At 34.4% G+C, this 19,811-nt stretch overlaps 1 protein-coding gene across 2 annotated transcripts in view; it reads right to left on the reverse strand.

Annotated features, from left to right (window-relative positions):
• Nucleotides 1-18,697, reverse strand: part of LOC142346033 (chymotrypsinogen B-like) — a 31,172-nt gene extending 12,475 nt beyond the window's left edge. For both annotated transcript variants that reach the window (XM_075398516.1, XM_075398515.1), the window contains exons 1-4: nucleotides 18,260-18,697; nucleotides 10,086-10,176; nucleotides 6,806-7,021; nucleotides 1,401-1,556 (exon numbers count right to left, since the gene is read on the reverse strand). In XM_075398516.1, the coding sequence (XP_075254631.1) occupies nucleotides 1,401-1,556; nucleotides 6,806-7,021; nucleotides 10,086-10,176; nucleotides 18,260-18,530 (734 nt within the window). In that variant the 5' untranslated portion in view covers nucleotides 18,531-18,697. The remainder of the gene's footprint in view (nucleotides 1-1,400; nucleotides 1,557-6,805; nucleotides 7,022-10,085; nucleotides 10,177-18,259) is intronic.
• Between the last annotated feature and the right edge of the window lie 1,114 nt (nucleotides 18,698-19,811).

Here is a 19,811-nt window from a genome sequence, read left to right on the forward strand (position 1 = left end):
TACAGAAGAAAACATACATCGTTAACCACTCAAATTTTTCTTTTAAAAATTTTTCTTACAACAAAGAACAGAAAAAAAACAGTTAATAAAAATTCATTCACTAAAATTCGTTTTTAATGATGTGAACGTCAACAAAATTATTAGTTGCCGCCGGCTAATTTACACAACAGCATCTGTTCACCAATTAGACAAAACAATTTCATTCCAAAAATATTTTGCCAAAAATTTGCGAAAAAAATAGACGTCATCTGCAACTAAAAGTAAAAGCACAAAAAATGGCTCTAATAACCAAAAAATCTAGATCCAAATCCAAACGTCTCGTTTTCAAAAGAACCAAGATCAGACAAAGATCAGCCTCAACATAGCTTCAGGGTTGCTAAAACGAGTAGATGTTGAGGCTAATCACATAATTGTGCAAAAAAATAGCAAACATTTAAGAAAGCACAAAGATTCGAACAAAATCAGTGTGAAAAGTGAATTGTTCACAGAAAATTTAAGCCTCGTTGATTTCTCTAAAAAAGTGAAAAATTGAAATTTCACACTCTACACATGTACACTCTAAGCTTTCTTGTGATACCATTCACAATTCTCCACGATAAATATATCGATCGACCAAGAAGAGCCAGTTGATCATATAGTTCACTCCTCGTACAAGTGGGGGACAGCCTTGTGGCCCGATAAAGCCTTGTGGCCCGATACTTTTTTATGCAGAATAGTCATTCGTGTAAGAAATAACTTTATTTATTGGATCTTCAGGCATATAGGTATGTTACTAATTATTTCGTCAATAAATTGAAACCCCACAATTGACCAATTGTGCACAAAAATTTCTGTTTTTTAAGATTCTCACGATCGCTGGTGCAACAATGACGGATCTTTTCCTTTTGTGTCCCCCCCAGCTTAGTGGGTGGATATTATTTGCATCCCCAGCAGCACGTTCGACATTTTACTATGTAATGGCACCTGTTCCCTAACTGGGGAGTGCATAACGTACTGGGGCACAAACGGAGAAAATCTACAAAAATAAAAGTTAATAAGTCATCCAGAAAAGAAATCCATTTGGAAAAAAAAACTCAATAACGGTTCAAATATTTGGGACAGGATACCGCTCTGAATATTTCAAAATAGAAATTGACGATGTATGAATGTTTTTATTTCAAAAGGAAATGGCCATTTTGACCAGTTTTGAAGAACTATTTAGCTTACAAAATGGAACAGTTTTTGAGGTTAAGTCTGCAAACCTTTTCCACCAGCTTATTGGGATCAAAACATTTACGCCCCCAAGCCCTGCAGGCCCTCGTGCTATATTGCTTCTACATAGTAACATCATACATCACAAGACAAATAGATAAGACACTGACGGGTTGTATAATCGCTATGTAAATCAATTAAAATACGACCTGGCTATTCCATAAAGACACTTGGGAGTTCTAGTTCCACATTTGAGGGAGTAAAGAGGTCCCCCATCGTCCATGTAGCAAATATTAGACTCAATTCCATTCACGTTCTCTGTACAAATCACGTCATCACTGCATATCAAAGGGAGTTGATCTACGCTGAAAACATTGAGTTACAGAAATCGATCCATCTATATCCCTATAATCGTTATATATATATATATATATATATATATATATATATATATATATATATATAATAAGTTTATAAAGTTATAATATATAAATTAATAATTTATACTACAAATACTTTATTGTAGATAGAACCGCCAAGAGTTCCACAATGACTTTGGCAGCATCCAGTCGAGGTTTCTAGACCAAAGCGACCTCGAATCAAGCTATCTTCGGGGGCATACTTGCGCATCGTTCGCTTGAATTACGTGGTCTGGAAAATTCTTTTAGTGCATATTATTGTGGACAATGGTCTGGAACTTGACTGGCCTAGCAGAGAGGCCGGCTTATAAAAAGACTGTCAGCAAATAAGAAGTTCATGTACAACCATTAACAATCAAGTTTATTACAACAGCAGTTTCAAGAGTTTGTGAGTTACTGGGGTACGAAGCCATTTTAAACACCGTGGAGGTTCTTTACTGGCTATTTTTGATTTCTATTACTTGTCGTTCAGGACTTCTGGTTGGCCGCGTTTGCAGTTGTTATTGGACATTGTTGGGTAGGAAAGTTTTGTATGAGAGGGGGAAGAAAGAAAGAATAAGTAAGTAAGAGAGAGAGAGAGAGAAAGAAATTTAATTAAGTTAGAACAGGACGAAGAAGGACTGAGCATCAATCAGCTAGTCTAAACAATCAGCAATTCCAATGTGCTTTTGCAGTTGTACTTTGGACATTGCCTTTTTTTCTATGAGGCGTAAAATTGCTTCAATTTTGTTCTTTTGTGCGCGCTTGATGAAGTCTTTTGCCAGTCGTATCTGTATGTTTCTTATAGTAGGTGAGTTAGATTCTTCATGTAACTTTTGCACGCTCTACCATCGAGGTTTCCTTAAACAAATTCTTAGTGCTCGGTTCCGCTCTTCTTGCATGATAGAGATAACCGCTTGCGATTGGTTAAGCCAGCAAGCGCTTGCATATAGAAATAAAGGCCGGATCCAGGACTTGTACAGCAGAAGTAAACTTTCTTGCTCAACATTGAGGTTGCTTAGAGGCCAGAGCTGGAAGATTCGCTTGTTTGCTCTGGTTGTGATGTCTTTACAATGTTCATTCCATTTCAGGTCTGCCGTCTTGGTTATTACTAGGAACATGTTGGTTCTCGCTTCTTCAATTTGGTTTCCATTGATGCTTAGGCTGAGACTTGTTTGTCTTTTCGAAGGATTTGTGAATAGCATGTAATTTGTTTTGGCGGGATTTATATTGATTTTCAGCCTATCACACCAATTTATGAGTATATTGAGTGAACCTTGGAGTTTGCTTTGTATTAACTGACTGAACTTTGACCTGTAAAATAATGCAAAGTCATCAGCGAACAGGGAATTTTCTACTGGAGCTTCTGGAATGCTAGAGACATAAATCTAGAACAATAAGGGCACCACAACGCTACCCTGGGGGACTCCGGCTGTTGGTGAGAATTTTTCGCTTCTTGTATTCTTGATTTCTACGTAAAAGTTTTTTGTGAGAGGAAAGATGATAATTTTCTTCTGTATTCTGATTCTTTTAAGTTTGTCAATCAACCTTAATCTCCAGACTGCAACAAAAGCTTTTTTTTTCATCGACAAGTCCTCACAGACAAGTCCCACCATTTCGGACCAATGATATGCTTCAATTATATGCTGATTCAAATCAAGGAGATTATCAGTTGTGCATCTGTTTGCTCTGTATGCAATTTGTTGTGATTCAAAGACTCTGTTTGCTTCACAGTGGTCTAAAATGAGATTTTTAACAACAGTTTCACAGACCTTTGCAATGCAATTAGTAAGGCTAAATGGTCTGTAATTTTTTGCTTTCTTCCTGTCTTTTTGATGTTTTGGAAGCAATGTTACTTGTGAGGTGGTACGTATGGTACCTAAGAATTGTTAATTGAGCAGGAAATAAATATGCATATGAAAGCTTTAATGTTTTTTGGTAGCGGCTTCAGTAATTGATAGCTTATTTTGTCTGGCCCGGGACATGATTTCATTGTTTGTTTCAAAATTTCATTGAACTCTTCAACGTTTAAGAAATGGTCTTCAGTTATTTCACTTGGATCGGCTTCTAATAGATGTTTTGTTTTTTGCTCTATCTCAAGAAAATGCATCTGTAAGTCTTCATTTTTGTATTGGTGTTCCTTACTTGTCTCACTCAGTAGGCTTTTAAACATTTCACATTTTTCATGTTCAGTTACAGCGAATTTGTCTGTCAAAGTTATTCGTAAATGTGATCCGCTTGACAGTCGTTTATCGCTGGTGATGGTTTTTATTGTTTTCCAGAACCCTTTATTTCCCGAGTGTTTCGCTGTTTCAATTATTTTTCTATTTTGTCTTTCAACCGAACGTTTGAATGTTCTTCAGATTTCTCTTAGCAACAATCTGATTTCCTTTCGCAGTCGATAGAAAGTGTCATTCTTTGCACTTTTTAGTTGCCTCCTTATCTTTTTCTTTTTCTTGATTAGGTTGATTATCTCTGGACTAGTTTGGTGACTCGTATTATTTACGTATGATTGTTCGATTGATTTATGATTTAGATCAATTAGGCTATGGTTTATTTCGTTTAGATTGTATTTGTTTGGATACTTTGGTGGGTACAAGCAGAAATTTTTGTAATTGTTTTTCGCATGTTTACTGAACTTCTGGGAATTGACTCTGGCTTTTAACTCGAATTCTGTTTGAATTTTAAGCTTCAATGAGGTAAGTGTCGCTGAGTGATCGCTACCGAAATCTTCTAATACTTGAAAATTGTCAAAGTTATTAAAGACTGAAAGACTGCAGAAATGTAAATCAAGCTTGCTTTGGCTCTTATGCTGATTAGACTGAAAGGTTGGATAACCGTTGTTCAGTAGTTTGAAGTTTCCGTCATCAATTATTTCCGGCAATTTTTCACTGCTTTCGTTGTTGTATGTACAGTTGAGCTCTTGGTGAGGGGAATTGAAATCTCTACACATGAAATGTTCTGGAGGTTGCTGTCCAAAGTTTCATTAATATTTAGTTCTTAATTGGGTGAATTCTAAACATTGATTATCCATAGGTTTCCAATGATTGGTGTTTCCAAGTTCACACCGATTATCTCTAATGCCTGTTGGTTACTGTTTTTTGTTGTTGTTATTGGTTTGATCTCTTTGACCGTTATGTCCTTCTTTGCCATGATAACAGAACCATGAAAACTGCTCGCTTTTGCTTCTGTTACAATGAAGTAATTTTCGTGAGCGAAGGTTTTTGCCATTTCTTGACTTCATTTAAGCAAACAATGTCAATTTTTTCTTTCGACAGTAACAAGAAGAATTCATGAATTTTGTTTTCTAAGCCAGGACAGTTCCATTGTAAAATTTAAATGTTGTCAATTTGAAAAGTTTTGTTGGCTGCTTGACTGAATCATGTTTGTGTTAACAGTTTGCATCAGGTTTGTTTTCCTAATATTATCGTGAATTTCTTCACCATCTATTCTTTCGTTAAACACTCTGGAGACACTGTTGCTGACGACGCTGATAATATCGCTATACGACATTGTTTTGAAACTGTTTCTAATTTTGCTGAGAACTGCAGCAACTAGAACAGTAATTTTTGTAGTGGTCAATGACTGTTTTGAGTGTCTTTCCTTGGAATGGCACTTGAGTGTTTTGTTTCTTGTTTCTGTTTATTTGCTTCTGTCAAGGCCTTATGATATGCGGGACAGCCTCTATACACTGCTGCGTTTGAGCCACACAGTTTGCACATTTAGCCTGTTCTTTTGATTCATTGCAACTTTTTACCGTGTGTTTGCCTGCACGTCGTAGGCATTTCAATTCGCCTTCGCAATCGCTTGCCGAATGACCAGACTTTTGACATTTGAAGCATTGTTTAAAGTGAGGTAGTTCTTTACTTGGTTTGCAGCGGTGAAGCACCCAGCCTATTTTAACGCCATGTTTGATTGCGGCTGTTACATGGTTTCAGCAATCAGTTGTCAAGCGAATCAGTTTCCTTGGTTTTCCGGTGGGGCTGCTTGTTATCCGAAGCACCCTGAAAACATTCATAGCATTGTTGTTGAGAAGTTCTTACTTCACTTCATTTTCTTGTATGTTGTGATGAACATTTACAATTACAAAACTGGGTTTAGTTTTGGCTTTTGAAAGAGTGTTTCTAGCGTTAACAGAAGTGTTAGGAAAGACAAGTTGTAGATTTGAGGCGTTCATCAGACATTCTCTTGAACTTTGGTCTTCGGGTTGGATAAAGAAGGCATTGTGGTTTGGAAGTTCTTTGATTCATTTAATTTTGATTTGAGGGAAACTAGTTCTCGTGGAACGGGCAAAGTGAACTTGTGTTGGTCTCGGATTTTTCCTTATTATAACTGGTTTGATTGTTTCAGAGTTGGTTTCTGGAAAATTTCGGTTTCGCGTGCGTTTGTTTCTTGCTTGAACGAAGTCTTGTTCATCATGTGATGCTTCGTCTGCAATGTTTCGTGCTTCAGAGAGAATTGTACTTAACTGGCTCATTTCGGCCAGCGCTGTTTTGGAAACTTGTTCATCATGTGATGCTTCGTCTGCAATGTTTCGTGCTTCAGAGAGAAGTGTACTTAACTGGCTCATTTCGGCCAGCGCTGTTTTGGAAACTTGGATCAAATCGTGTCAGGAAGGCTTAAAGTGGGCTTAAGACTTTTGAAGATGAGGAATAAAACTGGGCAAAAAGTAAAGACTTTTGAGCTTAAGACTTAACTAAGTAAAAGAAAAGTCGGGATTAAGAAGAAAAGTCGGTATTTAAAATCTTAAGCAAGTTTTAGTGAAAAAATGTTTTTTTTTAAAAAAGTCTCAATCCCAAAAGACGTTCCTACACAAAGTGGAGTACTTGCTTGTGGCTTTCCTATCACACTTTGAGGTACTGATCCGAAAGTGACAATAACGGAGTATTAATCATCATAGGCAGTATTAGGCTATGAAAAGACTGTGATTGACCAATATCGGGCATGAAAAGTTTTAGTCAACTTTAATATTCGGGGTCGATCCTGGATGGGTTGACTGATATTGGTTGGAGTTGGTAAAAAGTCGACAGATGTGTCAGATTTGACCACGCGCTGACCAATAAAGCTCACGATTGTCTGACCAGAACTAACTCTTGTCTGGGACGGTTTGATCAGGGGAGATTTTGGCCTGAACTTCAACCTGCGACATCTTGCTTAATCTTCTATACATCCATGTAAAATTCGGTGTTGTTAATGTAAAAAATTGTACAACTTACTAATGAGTAGTTGTCTCAAAAAAGTAGCCTTCTTGCAAAACTGTGGGTAATGTGAACTCAGACCCAGTTCCACTTGTATCACCCATACCGCAGGTAGCCAGCATGTCCAGATTTTGGGGTCCATCACACAATGCGATCATGTTCCTGCCCTCTCTAATAGGTCTGACCAGTTTTAGTAAGGCTAGATTGTTCTGGGGCTCATGTGAAAAGACGAATCTGTTAAAGTAAGAGAAATCATAGCTAACCTAAGCATTCATTTTCTGCTTTTGAAAAAAAACATTGTCCAAAAGTGGCATGGAAACACCATGGTTGACCCAAATTGCCCATGAAAAAAAATTTTCAGCTCAATCCAAATAAACAACTGGATCGAGTTTTACTCGCCACATTATTTTGCTGGACTTGAGATAGACCCAATATAGCCATGCTAGACTTTTACTGGACCCAAATTGTATATGCTTCTAATCCATCTTAACGGTTATGCTCGACTTAAAACTGTTCGACTAAAAACTGAATTATAAAAAAAATGTGGCTTGATCCATTGTTTTGAATATGTAATGATGGAAATTAATTTCCTAACTCCGTTCTCTTGCAGTACAGGCAGATCCGAGATTCACTAAAACTTATACAGCAGAAAGTAAACACCCTCATTGGCTAGATTTTTGAAGAGATCCAGGTCACACAAAATGTGTTTTATTATTAACAAAATTTTAATTTTGGAAATTAAAAACTACATAACAATTACTTGGTTGATTGGATGAAGGTGTTGAAGAGGGACATTTATATCAATTCAAGCAGCTGATTTATTTGTAGACGCTAACATTTTTGAAGATTTTGGCATTCTCCCAACTATTTTGCGTTTATGATTACCTTGATGCAGTAAAAAAGAACGTCAATATCAAATGCATTGCTATAACAGATGTTATCCCGTACGGAACTTCAAGTCTATGTCAGTATTAACTATGCCAGGCAAATCTAACTGCAAGCTCTATTTCGTTTTTCAGTGCTAGAAAAGCCTTAGTATTAGAACAAGCATTACAAGTCTAGCAGGTCTTGCACAAGCCTTCGAAAACACTTGCAAGTCGATTCCGAAATTTTGTAACGTGCCACCATTTGGGGTCAATTTTAAGCCTAATTCCCGTGGTGCTTGTAAATCACTCCACAGCTGTCGAAAACGTTAAATAAACAACCCAAGGGTTTAGAGAGAGAGAGAGAGAGAGAGAGAGAGAGAGAGAGAGAGAGAGAGAGAGAGAGAGAGAGAGAGAGAGAGAGAGAGAGAGAGAGAGAGAGAGAGAGAGAGAGAGAACTTTTAAGATTGATGAGATTTACCAAATATCAAAATTGTTCAACCGAGAGAAATATTAAAACAACAGTTAGGGTTCTCTGGCTTGCTCATGTCCGTGCCATCTGGGGCCTCCGACAATCAATTTTCTGGGCCTAATTTTTGTCAATTGTTCAGCTAATAAAATTGCGTATTAGCCGAAAAATTGCAAATCTACACTTGGATGTAGAGTTATCAAGTATGATGTCAGCAAAAATTGCAATTATGATATAGGCGTGGAAATAGAATTTTTGAAGACTTTGAAGATTTCTGATTGCAGTCTCAATATTGCATCATTTATCACCCCAAACCAAGAGACCACCTCCCTGTGATAAAAAAGGGTCATAAGGGAAGAGTATTTTTGCTTATCAAAGCTGTAAATGTTTGCCTGTTAAAGGCCATAGAAGTGCCTTGTGTTTTAATAATATGAAATAATAAAGTTTTTTCACGAGTTTTTTTATATGGAGTTGCTTCACACGTGAAAAACATCTTGCATATAAAGTGTAATTTTATAAAGTAGCGTAAAATTAAATGCACAAAGACCGAAGCAATTTGCATTTTGCAAGCATTTGGCATTTTACAAGTGAAGCCTTAATAATTCGGCTGCTTTGGTATTTTGCCTAAAATTATAGATTGACGAAATCAACGATCAAAAATTTCTTAACCTCAAATAAGTTTTAAGATTTTGGGGGATTAGTTTCGAAAGTAACCTTAAAATCTGGGAGCAATCTTCATAGTGTTCATCAGAAAACAAATTATCCGGAAGTATTGCCTGTCGACCCAATGGCAACAGTATTTTTAAAGTTTAAGTAAGCTGAAGCGACTATTGCGCAGAAATAATAAAAAGATTTGAACGTTTTTCAGTCATTCGCAATGGAGTAAATGTTTTAAGAAGCAATCAACAGTGGTTAAAATTGATTAAAAAATCACTTCTCAGGTAGACACAAATGTTGTGGTGGTTCTTACAAGCAGCATTTGAAAACAGCTTCTTTAATGTGGATAATAGTTCATATAACCATCGTTTTTGTACTTTTTTTGGCGAATACAGATATTTCCCAAGTAGTTTATGATTTTAAAACTCGTCTTGTAATTTTGGAACAGACCCGAGTTATCGCATAATTTGTGGTATTTTTGTTTCCAAAATTCTTGAAAAGTCAACCAGTTTTGAAAGATCTCAGAAGATTTTCTCCTTCTTGTCTTTGAATATTTCGAAAAACGCAAAGCCAACAGGAAATGGGTTAAGTAAGATTCATGGTATGTGGTATAAAATGGATTGCAAATTTATTTCATTTTTAAAAAACCAAAGTGCTTTTTTCTGAATTCTGGATAGTTATCTGAAATGATTAAAATAAAACCAATTTTATAAAAAACTAAATAAAATTGGGGCTAAATTGAGGCATTGAGTCTGAATTGGACAAGAATTGCCAAAAAATTTTCTAACGAAATTTTGGTTGTATTCTAGTTCAGAAACACCACTTTAGAAAGGTAACGTAATGACTGATCTGGGATGCAATCAAAAACTCCATAATTTGCCTTGTCATCGAAAAAAATCCGGAGTTGATTTAGCAAACTTTGCCAAAACTTAGGCCAAATATAGTATGAAATGCTGCCAAAAAAATGTCTACTTACTTTTTCAAAAAAGCCAAATTCTTGAAATTCTTGTTTTATAGTGAAACCACAGACTCAGAGAGTTTAACTGAAACTTTGAGACAAACTTTGATACCGTTTGATTCGTTGAAAAAGTCGAGAATTCTCTGAACCCAAAAATTGAGGCTGGCGTATAGTTCTCAAATTTATTCCTAAAAATTTGGAACAAGAACACACACCGAAAGAGTCTTACAGCCTTGGTTGAGGTCCAGTTTAATTTCTGCGTATGTTTCCAACCCAGCCTAATTAGCCTCTCTTTCCGCCAAGACGTTCAACTTGGGTAGAAACAAATGAAAGTTATTTGACGAATCATACCCTGGAGCGTATTGGATCAGCTCTACTGCGTGAAGAGTCCTTTTGCCCAGCTTCTGAGTGAAGTCACCTCTCTCTACCACTAATTGCCGAGCTGAAACAATTCAAGTTGAGCCCCCCCCCCCCACTGAAATTACTTTTGATCATTCACTTTGCGCCTTTATGAGATTTCAAGACCAACATTAGAGTCAAACCCGTTTTGAGAAATAGCGACGAAATCGACGAAGCAAGAAGTGTGGTTTTTTGTCGGATTTGGGCAATTTTTGTCGGTTTTTTATGTAAGAAGTGTCAATTATCATCGTTTCTGTGGTTCCTTTGTCGTTGTTGTTTAAGTCTCCATAATCGTCGTTTATTGTGTCGTTATCGTCGTTCTAGTTCCCAGATCGAGATGTTATCGGTAAAAGCCATTAACCACAAGAATGATCGAACGTCAAGAACGAATAGCTAAAGACTGATCAGAGCGCATTTCCGCTGTGAGTTGGTCTGATCATAGTTCTGTACAACCTTGGGCCTCAATATCATAAATGCAAAATAAAAAACCACTGAATTTCCCAAAAAAGTTTTGTTAATATAAAAACTTATAAAAAAAATATATATATAACTTATAAAAAACTATAAAAAAATAGAAAAGCTGAGTATACTCTCTTGATTCGACACAGAAATTCAGAAATTATATATCTTTTTTTGGAAGTATGTGATAGTCGTTGAAAATAAATATTATACAATGGTCATATAAGCAGGCCAACTCATTGTCCTGCAGTATGGCGTAGTACAATTTTCCTGTGTCTACCGAGAACTTCTTCATTGAAAATGTTTTATATTTGACGTCGGCAGCTTTATGTTTGTAGTCCATCAGAGCAAGGGAGAGCAAAATTTAGTATTTAGATTCAAAATGGTGGTAAAAATCATCAATCAAAATGGGTTTTGATCACATTGATTGCGAATCAGGGCTCATTTTGACCCAAATTTTAGCGTTTAGAAGTCCAGAAAAGCATGAGTCTGAACATTACTCTGGCAAAGTGTGACCAGAGTTCATTAAGTGGCTAATAACCGAAAAATTGAGTAAACGTACTCAATTCTGTCGATTATCTCAAGACCCCTGTTTTAATATTAGAGTTGTACGCATGTTGTGGAAACGAGTTAGACTTGGTTAACTTAGTTCAGATTTAACTAAAACAAACGTTCGCACGGGTACAGTATCTAATAAATAACCCTCTCGATACTAATTGTAGATTAAAAAGACAATTACTGAATGTGAAATAAACCATAGAGCTCTTCACAAGAACAATTGAATCTTTGAATTTGGTCTCAAATAATTATTAACAAAAGTTTGGTCAAAAAATTTACGCTAATTACATTCTCAAAATGGTTTTGTTTCCACAAAACGCATGAAATTTGTCGGTTCCTTGTCGTTTCACAAAAACGCGTTACATTGGTCATTTATTGTCAATTCAGGCCAGGATGGTATCGTTGAAATCACTCACGAGAAAACTAACGAAAAGCAGTTGCTGTCTGTAATGCTTTTTTCAAAGAAGGTTCTGAGCTCACAACAAATATACAAAAAATTGCAAGACTGAAGTTGGCAGTCCGATCAATGCTCACTTCAAACGTGGGAGATCTGACAATAAATTGCTTTTTAAAAAAGAGATTTTTTGAAGCCACAAAACAAATTTTGCTTAATAATTGAAACTTAAGAAAAAGTAATATATAATTTAAAAGTGAAAAAGTGAAAATCTCCTGGGTACGTCACGCACTACTTCATTGAAACGTTTTTTTTAAATCTGATTTTGATTGTTTTATCTTTGTTGTCAATCCGAGTCTGGGAGTGCATAATTTAGCATTTAGATTCAAATTGGCGTTCAAAATTACCAATTGAAATGACTTCGATCAGTCTGATTGTGAACCAGGGCTCATTATAGATCAAATTTAGTATTTAAAAGTGCATGCGAGACTGGGAATCTGGACAAAGTGCAACCAGAGTTAATTCAGAACTGCATCGTCTTGTTAGAAACACTCGATAAACTAATAAGAAGCGTTTTTGTCTGCTGTAGATTTATCAGAGATTGCCGTGAGCTCATGATGAATGGACGAAAATTTTCGAGCCAACTAAATTCTCAAAAAACTCAATTCAAACGGAAATTTGACAAGAAGTTTTTTTTTCAAAAATAATTTCCATGCCACAATCCAATATTGCGCGATTTTCTAACAACTTTGTGTTGCTGCTGAATGAAATGTAAAATATCAAATGAAAATCAAATGTAAGCTAAAGTTATAATTTTATCTGTGATTTGCTATCGGTTCGGTCAATTGTACAAATAGAGTAGCAATTTGTTCTAATCAATTCAATTCTGGCATACCACTCGACTGTCTCAAAGGTAAGCAAGGAAACTATATCATGGCAGAAACCATACTGGCTTACTTTGAGATGCATCCATTAGCAGAGTTCACATGTTGCCTGATGTATAACGGCAAATTGAGGACCCTAGTCAAAGTCAACTTATTTTACTTTTGCAGTTGAGCCTCATTTCACCCCTTTCACATTTTTTTGTTTTAACTATAGCTATCTGAATTCTTGTAATTATATGATGTCGATACTTTTGCGCATATTCAACTCTTTGTTGTTTTCAAAGATTGATTTTTTGTAATTTTAAGATCAGTTCTTTCAAATACAATTTCTACTGCGTATAATTGAGATAAAACAACATACAAATATTGAGGTGAGAAAAATTGCTCCTATCGAAATTGACAACAAAAAATTGGTTTCATGAGCTGAAAACTTGATTGATCAAGTATTAAAAGAAATCAAAATTATCAACTCAATATCTATGTCCCATAATGTTCTGAGTTTCATTTTTGAATGTTATAATAAACAATTACAAAACTGACTCATTGGGCATTTAGTGTGAAAATAAAGGAGCAAGAAATGCTTGAGATTTTTTGAGTTAGACATTTTTCAACTGCCGTAAAATTAAATTTGTTTCAAACGCAAACTATTTCAACATAAAAACCTTCTAAGATTCAAAACAATTAGTTTTTTTAAAGCTGGGCATATTGAAAGAGGAAAGCTACCATCGACCCTTAATACCCACAACTCCGACTATTTTTTTAATTGAGCATAAAAAATGACATAGTTTGGACTTTTTAAACAAAGATTTTGAAAATATCTTGATTGGTTTTGATGCCTATGCTTTTTCCTACCTTTTGGTTAGGAAATTAGTGTTAGCGAGAGAGGTAAAAAAATTCTCGAAAAAATAATTTTTTTTGTAAACATCGATAAATAAGTACAGAGCAGAGAATCTGAACGAGCACAAAAAGGCTATGAAACCTGTGATCTTATCGTAAAGAGAAATTTTCTTTCTAACATCTGATTTACTTTTAATAAAAAGGTGATATCCCTAAAAACACCAGTTAATACTTCATCTCGGAGAAAAGAACTTTGAGAAAACATCAGAGTCTTTGAAAAAAAAACTTTTCACTCAAAATTGAGATGTAATGTTTTCTATCAAAACTTCAGACATTCTTTTATCTAGTTTTACAAAACTATGTTGCAGCATCTGGTATATGCATTTGTGGAAATCAGTCTCCCTTGGCTATTAATTGTTTTTTTTTAAAAAAGATTTGTAAAGGTGTTGCTCAAAAATTGATTTGTTCTGTCTTCATAAGCTTCTAATTTTATCTATTTCCACTTCAGGAAAAATAATTAAAAAGAAAGTTTTGATTTCAACGTACGGGTTATATTAATGTTTTATTTCTGACTCCGTGTATGAGAACGCATTTTCGATAGACCAAGGTTAAGTACTATTTACAAAATGGTTTTTTTGTTACGAGTTTTTTTCGTACTTTATTCAAAGCTTAACGAGAGTTTTTTCTTCATCAATTTTGATGCCTTACACCGACCTGATTTTAATTCAGATTTATTTTTTGCCTTACACCATATTAATTTTGGAGCTGTTTTCGGAAAACTGCCGTCGAAGACAACAACTTAGGTTGAGTTTTAAGCGTTTACGTAATGGCACATGATTTATTGGAATTTGCTCCCGTTGTGAAACCCCCAGCTTGTGAAGAAAATTCCGCAGTTTTAATTCAAAAATTTTCATCGTTACCAAAAATCGAAAACGCAACTATTTTTCGGTTTAATTTTATCTCCTGGTTTTTTGCGAAATCGACATTCCTGTTTTCAAAGTTTTTCAAAGAAATCGACGCCGTATTGTTTGATGTCAGTTAAACAATACGGTGTGGGGGGATTTACAACAAATGAAGTATCAGACGGTGCTGATCATTTTTCTCTGATGTCTAAATTTTAGCGAGCAACCGATTCTCGCTGTCTATTCAACTAACCCAATAGCTTTGGATAATTTTTTGATCTCTGAGAAAGAAAAAATTTATTTGTTTTTCTTTTTGATATATAAGAAACACAGCAAATTCTCAAAAGATATCAGCTTTCGCTCTCTATTGATTCTGCCGACTTTCAGTGGACAGCCGTTTTCAGTCATTGAAGTAATTGCTTTTGTCAGAAAAAGTTGATCTGAATTTAAGTGGATAATGGATCCCAGGCGTAATGTTTACTTTATTTCATTTGCCAGAAATGTTACACTGACGGTTTTCCTTTTTAGAAGAACAGTTTTCCTTTTGTTAGCAAGAACAGAGGACGCAAGGAAAAATTTTAAAAAGGGACGCAGAATAGGTTTTCAAGGGAATTTTTTGAAAAAAAGAATGAAAAAAAAATTTAAATAAATTGTTGACTTAACATAAACCATTGTGGAATATGAAAAGTACAAGCCGACTGTTCAATCTTTATTTTGAAGTTCTTAAAATCTACTCTATACAGTGAATTTTCTCTTAGATATGAAAGCACGAATTTAGGCTTGTCTAAAGGCTTGATTGAGCGTCTAAATCTGGGCTTTGTGTTTATCACGTTTGTTATTCGATTTCGTTTCTTCTGTAGGGCGTGCTCGTGATAGTCCTTTTTGCCTATCAAAAAAACCCAGTTACAACAAATTGCGTAGTTTAAGTAACAAAAATAGCCTAGAAATGAGTTATATTGCACAAAATTTCAAGAAAAGGATTGAAAAGTTCCATTTCAAGAATTAAAAACGAAAAATTTAGTTTAACAAAGTAAAAAAACAACTTATCAACATAATCGCCGAATTTCAATTAAAGAATTTTCAATGACAAAAACAGAACCCTGATTTGAATCGAGTGAGGTTGGAGTTTTGAATGTCTGAAAAGGAACCTCGATAAAAAATTCTCGGAAAAGCAATGAAATCAGGAATAGTTAAATTGCAGCTTGAGAACAAAAACAACTCCGTTTTCTCAGACTACTCAGATTATCGTCAAAATATTACGCCGAAAAGCGCTCGTTTTCTCTTTTCACGACACTTTTGTTTTTTCATGATAAAAATCACGCCCCTTTGATTTCAGGAGCTTATATAAAAGTCAAAGTTGAGGTTTCGAGCATTCTGTATGAGCATTCTTAACAAATAAAAGAGCTGCGCAAACAGTATTGATTGATTTTTTTTACAATTCAAAGACTTTGAATTGTATTGGGGCGCTGTCTTTTTACGACTCGAAGAGGAGTATTGGAGAAGTCCTTTTTTCAAATCACTTTAGTTGGAGTAAATTTTGAAGCAGGAAATGAAACGCGTGAAAATATTTAGAGTGGTTTGGGTGCTGAACAAAAGTGAAGAAGGGAACGAAAAGAGTGGTTTATTGTTCATTCCGCTGTTTTCGAGAGAGCGAGAAATTGAGGTGTGAAAAATTTTTTGTAAGCGGGCGAAATTTTGTGTTCACGTGCGGCTTTTTAAAATTGTTTTTTTTTTGTTAATTTTTTTTGGGTTTAGAAGTCTTATTATGATATTGTGTTATTTTTAAGGTTGCTTTAATAGTGGTTTGTAGGTTTTTGGTCATTAATAAGAATTATATGCCGTTTTAATGGTTTTTCAGCTATTTTACTGAATTTTAGGCGAATTTTAGCAATTTTTTGCGTTTTGTCTTGTTATATTGCTTTGTACAGGCTTTGAATAGACGCATGTCAGTTACTGAGTCTTTAGATATCTAGTTATTACATTTTCTTAGGTTTTAAACGATTTTTTGTTAAGAAAAATGACAATAAACTGAAACATTTTTAATTATTCTTCTTAATTTTCTGCTGTTTTTCGCTTTTTTCTAAACTTAGAGTTTTTAGATTTTTTAGAATTTTGAGTTTCATTATTGGAGCAATGTATTTGTTAGCAAGAACAGAGGACGCAAGGAAAATTTTTAAAAAGGAACGCAGAATAGGTTTTCAATGATATTGTGTGATTTTTAAGGTTGCTTTAATAGTGGTTTGTAGGTTTTTGGTCAATAATAAGAATTATATGCCGTTTTAATGGTTTTTCTGCTATTTTACTGAATCTTAGGCGAATTTTAGCAATTTTTTGCGTTTTGTCTTGTTATATTGCTTTGTATAGGCTTTGAATAGACGCATGTTAGTTACTGAGTCTTAAGATAACAAGTTATTACATTTTCTTAGGTTTTAAACGATTTTTTTGTTAAGAAAAATGACAATAAACTGAAACATTTTTAATTATTCTTCTTAATTTTTTGCTGTTTTTCGCTTTTTTTCTAAACTTAGAGAAGTTTCTTAGCCTATTTGGTTTTCCTATTGTTTTGGAAGTTTTTCAGTTTTCTTTTTGCTCCATTTAACGTTTTTTGGCTCTTTGTGCTCTTGTGAAATCAAAAAAGCTTATTTTTTTCTAAGATTTCTTTCGAGTTGTTTTTATATGCTCTTTGTGTTCTTCAAGTTTTTAAAGCATTTGGGATGCCTATTGTCCACTTTAGTTGTTTTGGATGCATTCTTAAACTGTCAATCATAGTTTGATAAGAACTATTAAGATAATGAGCAGTCATAATACAAGTGTTTTTACAATTCAAAGAATTTGAATTGTATTGGGGCGCTGTCTTTTTATGACTCGAAGAAATGAAACGCGGGAAATAAAACGCGAGAAAAAATTTGGAGTGATTTTGGTGCTGAACAAAAATGAAGAGCGGAGCGAACAGACAGTGGTTTTTGTTCATACCGCTGTTTTTGAGTGAGCGAGAAATTGATTTGTGAAAAAAATTTCTCTAAGCGAGCAAAATTTTTTGTTCACGTGCGGCTTTTAAAAGCAGTTTTTTTGCTACTTTTGATGGTTATGAGGTTTGATTATGATATTGTTTAGTTTTAGGCTTGTTTTGATAGGAATTGAAGTGTTCAAGTAGTTAAATTGAGTTTACTGCTAATTTGGAGGATTTTAATCAGTTTTGCTGATTTTTAGACAAAATTTAACGGTTTTTTGCCTTTTTTTTGTTTTAATGCTTTAAGTGGGAATAGAATAGAAGCTTGTTGTTTAAGATACTTTCGGTTACCAATTGACTAAAGTCCTCTTGGTATCAATTATTTTTTCTTGGGAAATTTGGTAGAAAAATTGAGAAATTTTAAACCAGTTTTCTTATTTTTTGGAGTTTTTCTCTTTTTTTTAAATCTGAGAAGTTTCCTAGCCTATCATGACTTACCCATTGTTTTGTGAACTCTTCATTGCTCTAAGTGCAAAGGAACTTTACTCGGTTTTTTGCTTCCTTGAACTATTAAAAAAAATTCATTAAGTTTTTCTAGTTTTTTTTCTTCAATTTGTGTTCGAATGCCGTTTCTATTCTTCCTTATTTTTTATGGCATTTGTGGAGGTTCAGGGTTCACAATAGTTGTTCTATTTTTATAAGTCATAAGTATGGGCAATTTTATCCTTCGAGTCGTTTCCGGAATTCTTCCGGCTGTTTTTTTTAAAGATCTGTTCACACATTTTCATGATTTTTGAAGTCAAATTGGAGTGGTGATTTTGGTCACACCGAAACAGAAAGTGGAGCGAAAAAGCGAGTTGTTTTGCGGCGTAAAATTTCTTCGCTCTAAATTTAAAGTAGAGTGAGAAAACGGTGTTTTAACAAAAATTCGCTTTCTCGCTAGTGGTTTTTTGTTCACATGCGGCAATTTCACTTTGATGTTTGCTGGTTTTTCGATTTTTTGGATCGGTTTTTTTTCTGAATGGTTTTTCCAATCCATTCATAGTCCGTTTTAGGTCTAGTTTTCTGTTTAGTCGATGAAAATTCTTTGAATTGTACGTCAGGACTTGTCCTGCTATGTTCTAGAATTTAAAAGCACTTACGCGTATAAGCCACAACACAATGCCCAGCCGTTAGAACCCAATAGAAATCAATAAGAGCTCCACCGCAGAAGTCTTTGCTCGATCTGCTGGCTAATTTGATACGCACGTAAAATGGCCGATCATGACTAGGCAAGCCATTCGTAATTTTCATAATAGTTTTGTTCACAACTAATTCATTCACATTTTTGGGCTTTGATATTTTTGAGGAGGTTAATATTGACTGGTAAAACTGAAGAAAAGTTAGCAAGTTTAATAGAAATAAAAACATCATTTTAACGTAAAAAATGAATAAAGTAATTAATTAGTTCAAAAACAAGCAGTGAAATAGATGGAAACAACCTGCAGACAGCCAATGAGAAGAAGGAAAAATTATAACTTTTCAAATATTATAAACTCTGAATATGATCTTTTGGTTATACTTTCTTTCGAAAAGAACTGGTTAAACGACAGTTCAAACGTAAATAACAATTTATAGCGGGCAGTTTAGGTCACATTTTGAAGTTAATAGTTCATATTGAAGAGCAAAATGGCAAGATATTTAAGTCGTCATCGTAATCCGAAAACCAATTGAGCAAAACAAAAAAAAATTGTCCAGTTGAGAGCAGCCGGTTAGCTTTTTTCCTACGTCAATTTACATTTTCCCATAATTAGTTAGTGGTGCCCGTTTTTCTCGGATCGCGCTTTTACTGGGAAGTAAAGTAACATTTTTTGTGGTGGAAAAAAGTATATCATTCAAAAGTATACCAAAAGTATGTTTTGAGTGTCCAAAAAATTTCCAAAAAAACAATATTGATTGTTGTGAAGACAAACATGAATACACTTACTCAACGACTGTATTAAATTCGGGTCTGACGACAAACAAACTGAAACTACTCAGGAACAAAAATAAATTATTTATAGTTTAAATAATCTCCATGGACAATATTATAGATTTTATAGTCAATATTTTTATAAAGTCGATGATTCATGATTCTAAGTTCATTAAGAACGATATACTTTCCAAAAAACATTATTATCTAAAATATAAAACTAACAATATTATGCTTTTAAAGTAATCATTATTTCATTATGATTTGTCTTACATTCCTTGATTTAAATTTCATAATATAAGCTCAAAAAGCTCAATTTTTAATAAATGTTCTTTGATTCAAGTTTATTTTAATCGATTCAAAACTCCATCATTTATATCCTAGATCAAAATACGACCGTGTTTTTGATTTTTGTATATTTAATTTAGAATATTAAAATTAGAACTCTTAATAGAACTCAATTGTACTGGGAACTTGGTATACTTCCCAATCATAGGGCCACCTATTTTGTAGCTAATTAGGTTCTCCACACAATTAGATTGTAGACGAGGGGCTCAAAATTGAATGAAATCCTTGAAACCCCTGCCTCTAAAATTGAACCTTAATAGTAGTAGGAGGGCCTGGTATAACCCTCTCCTTCAATTAAGAGAATAGGTTTGTGAAGTTACCACTTCTCTAATTTTTTTTGTATAGTCATCTATAAGTATTCAAAATTGTTGGGATTTGCTTAGGGAACTCCCCCA

Source organism: Convolutriloba macropyga, chromosome 9, assembly GCF_964194025.1.
Source record: "Convolutriloba macropyga chromosome 9, txConMacr16.3, whole genome shotgun sequence".
Taxonomy (NCBI): Eukaryota; Metazoa; Xenacoelomorpha; order Acoela; family Convolutidae; genus Convolutriloba; species Convolutriloba macropyga.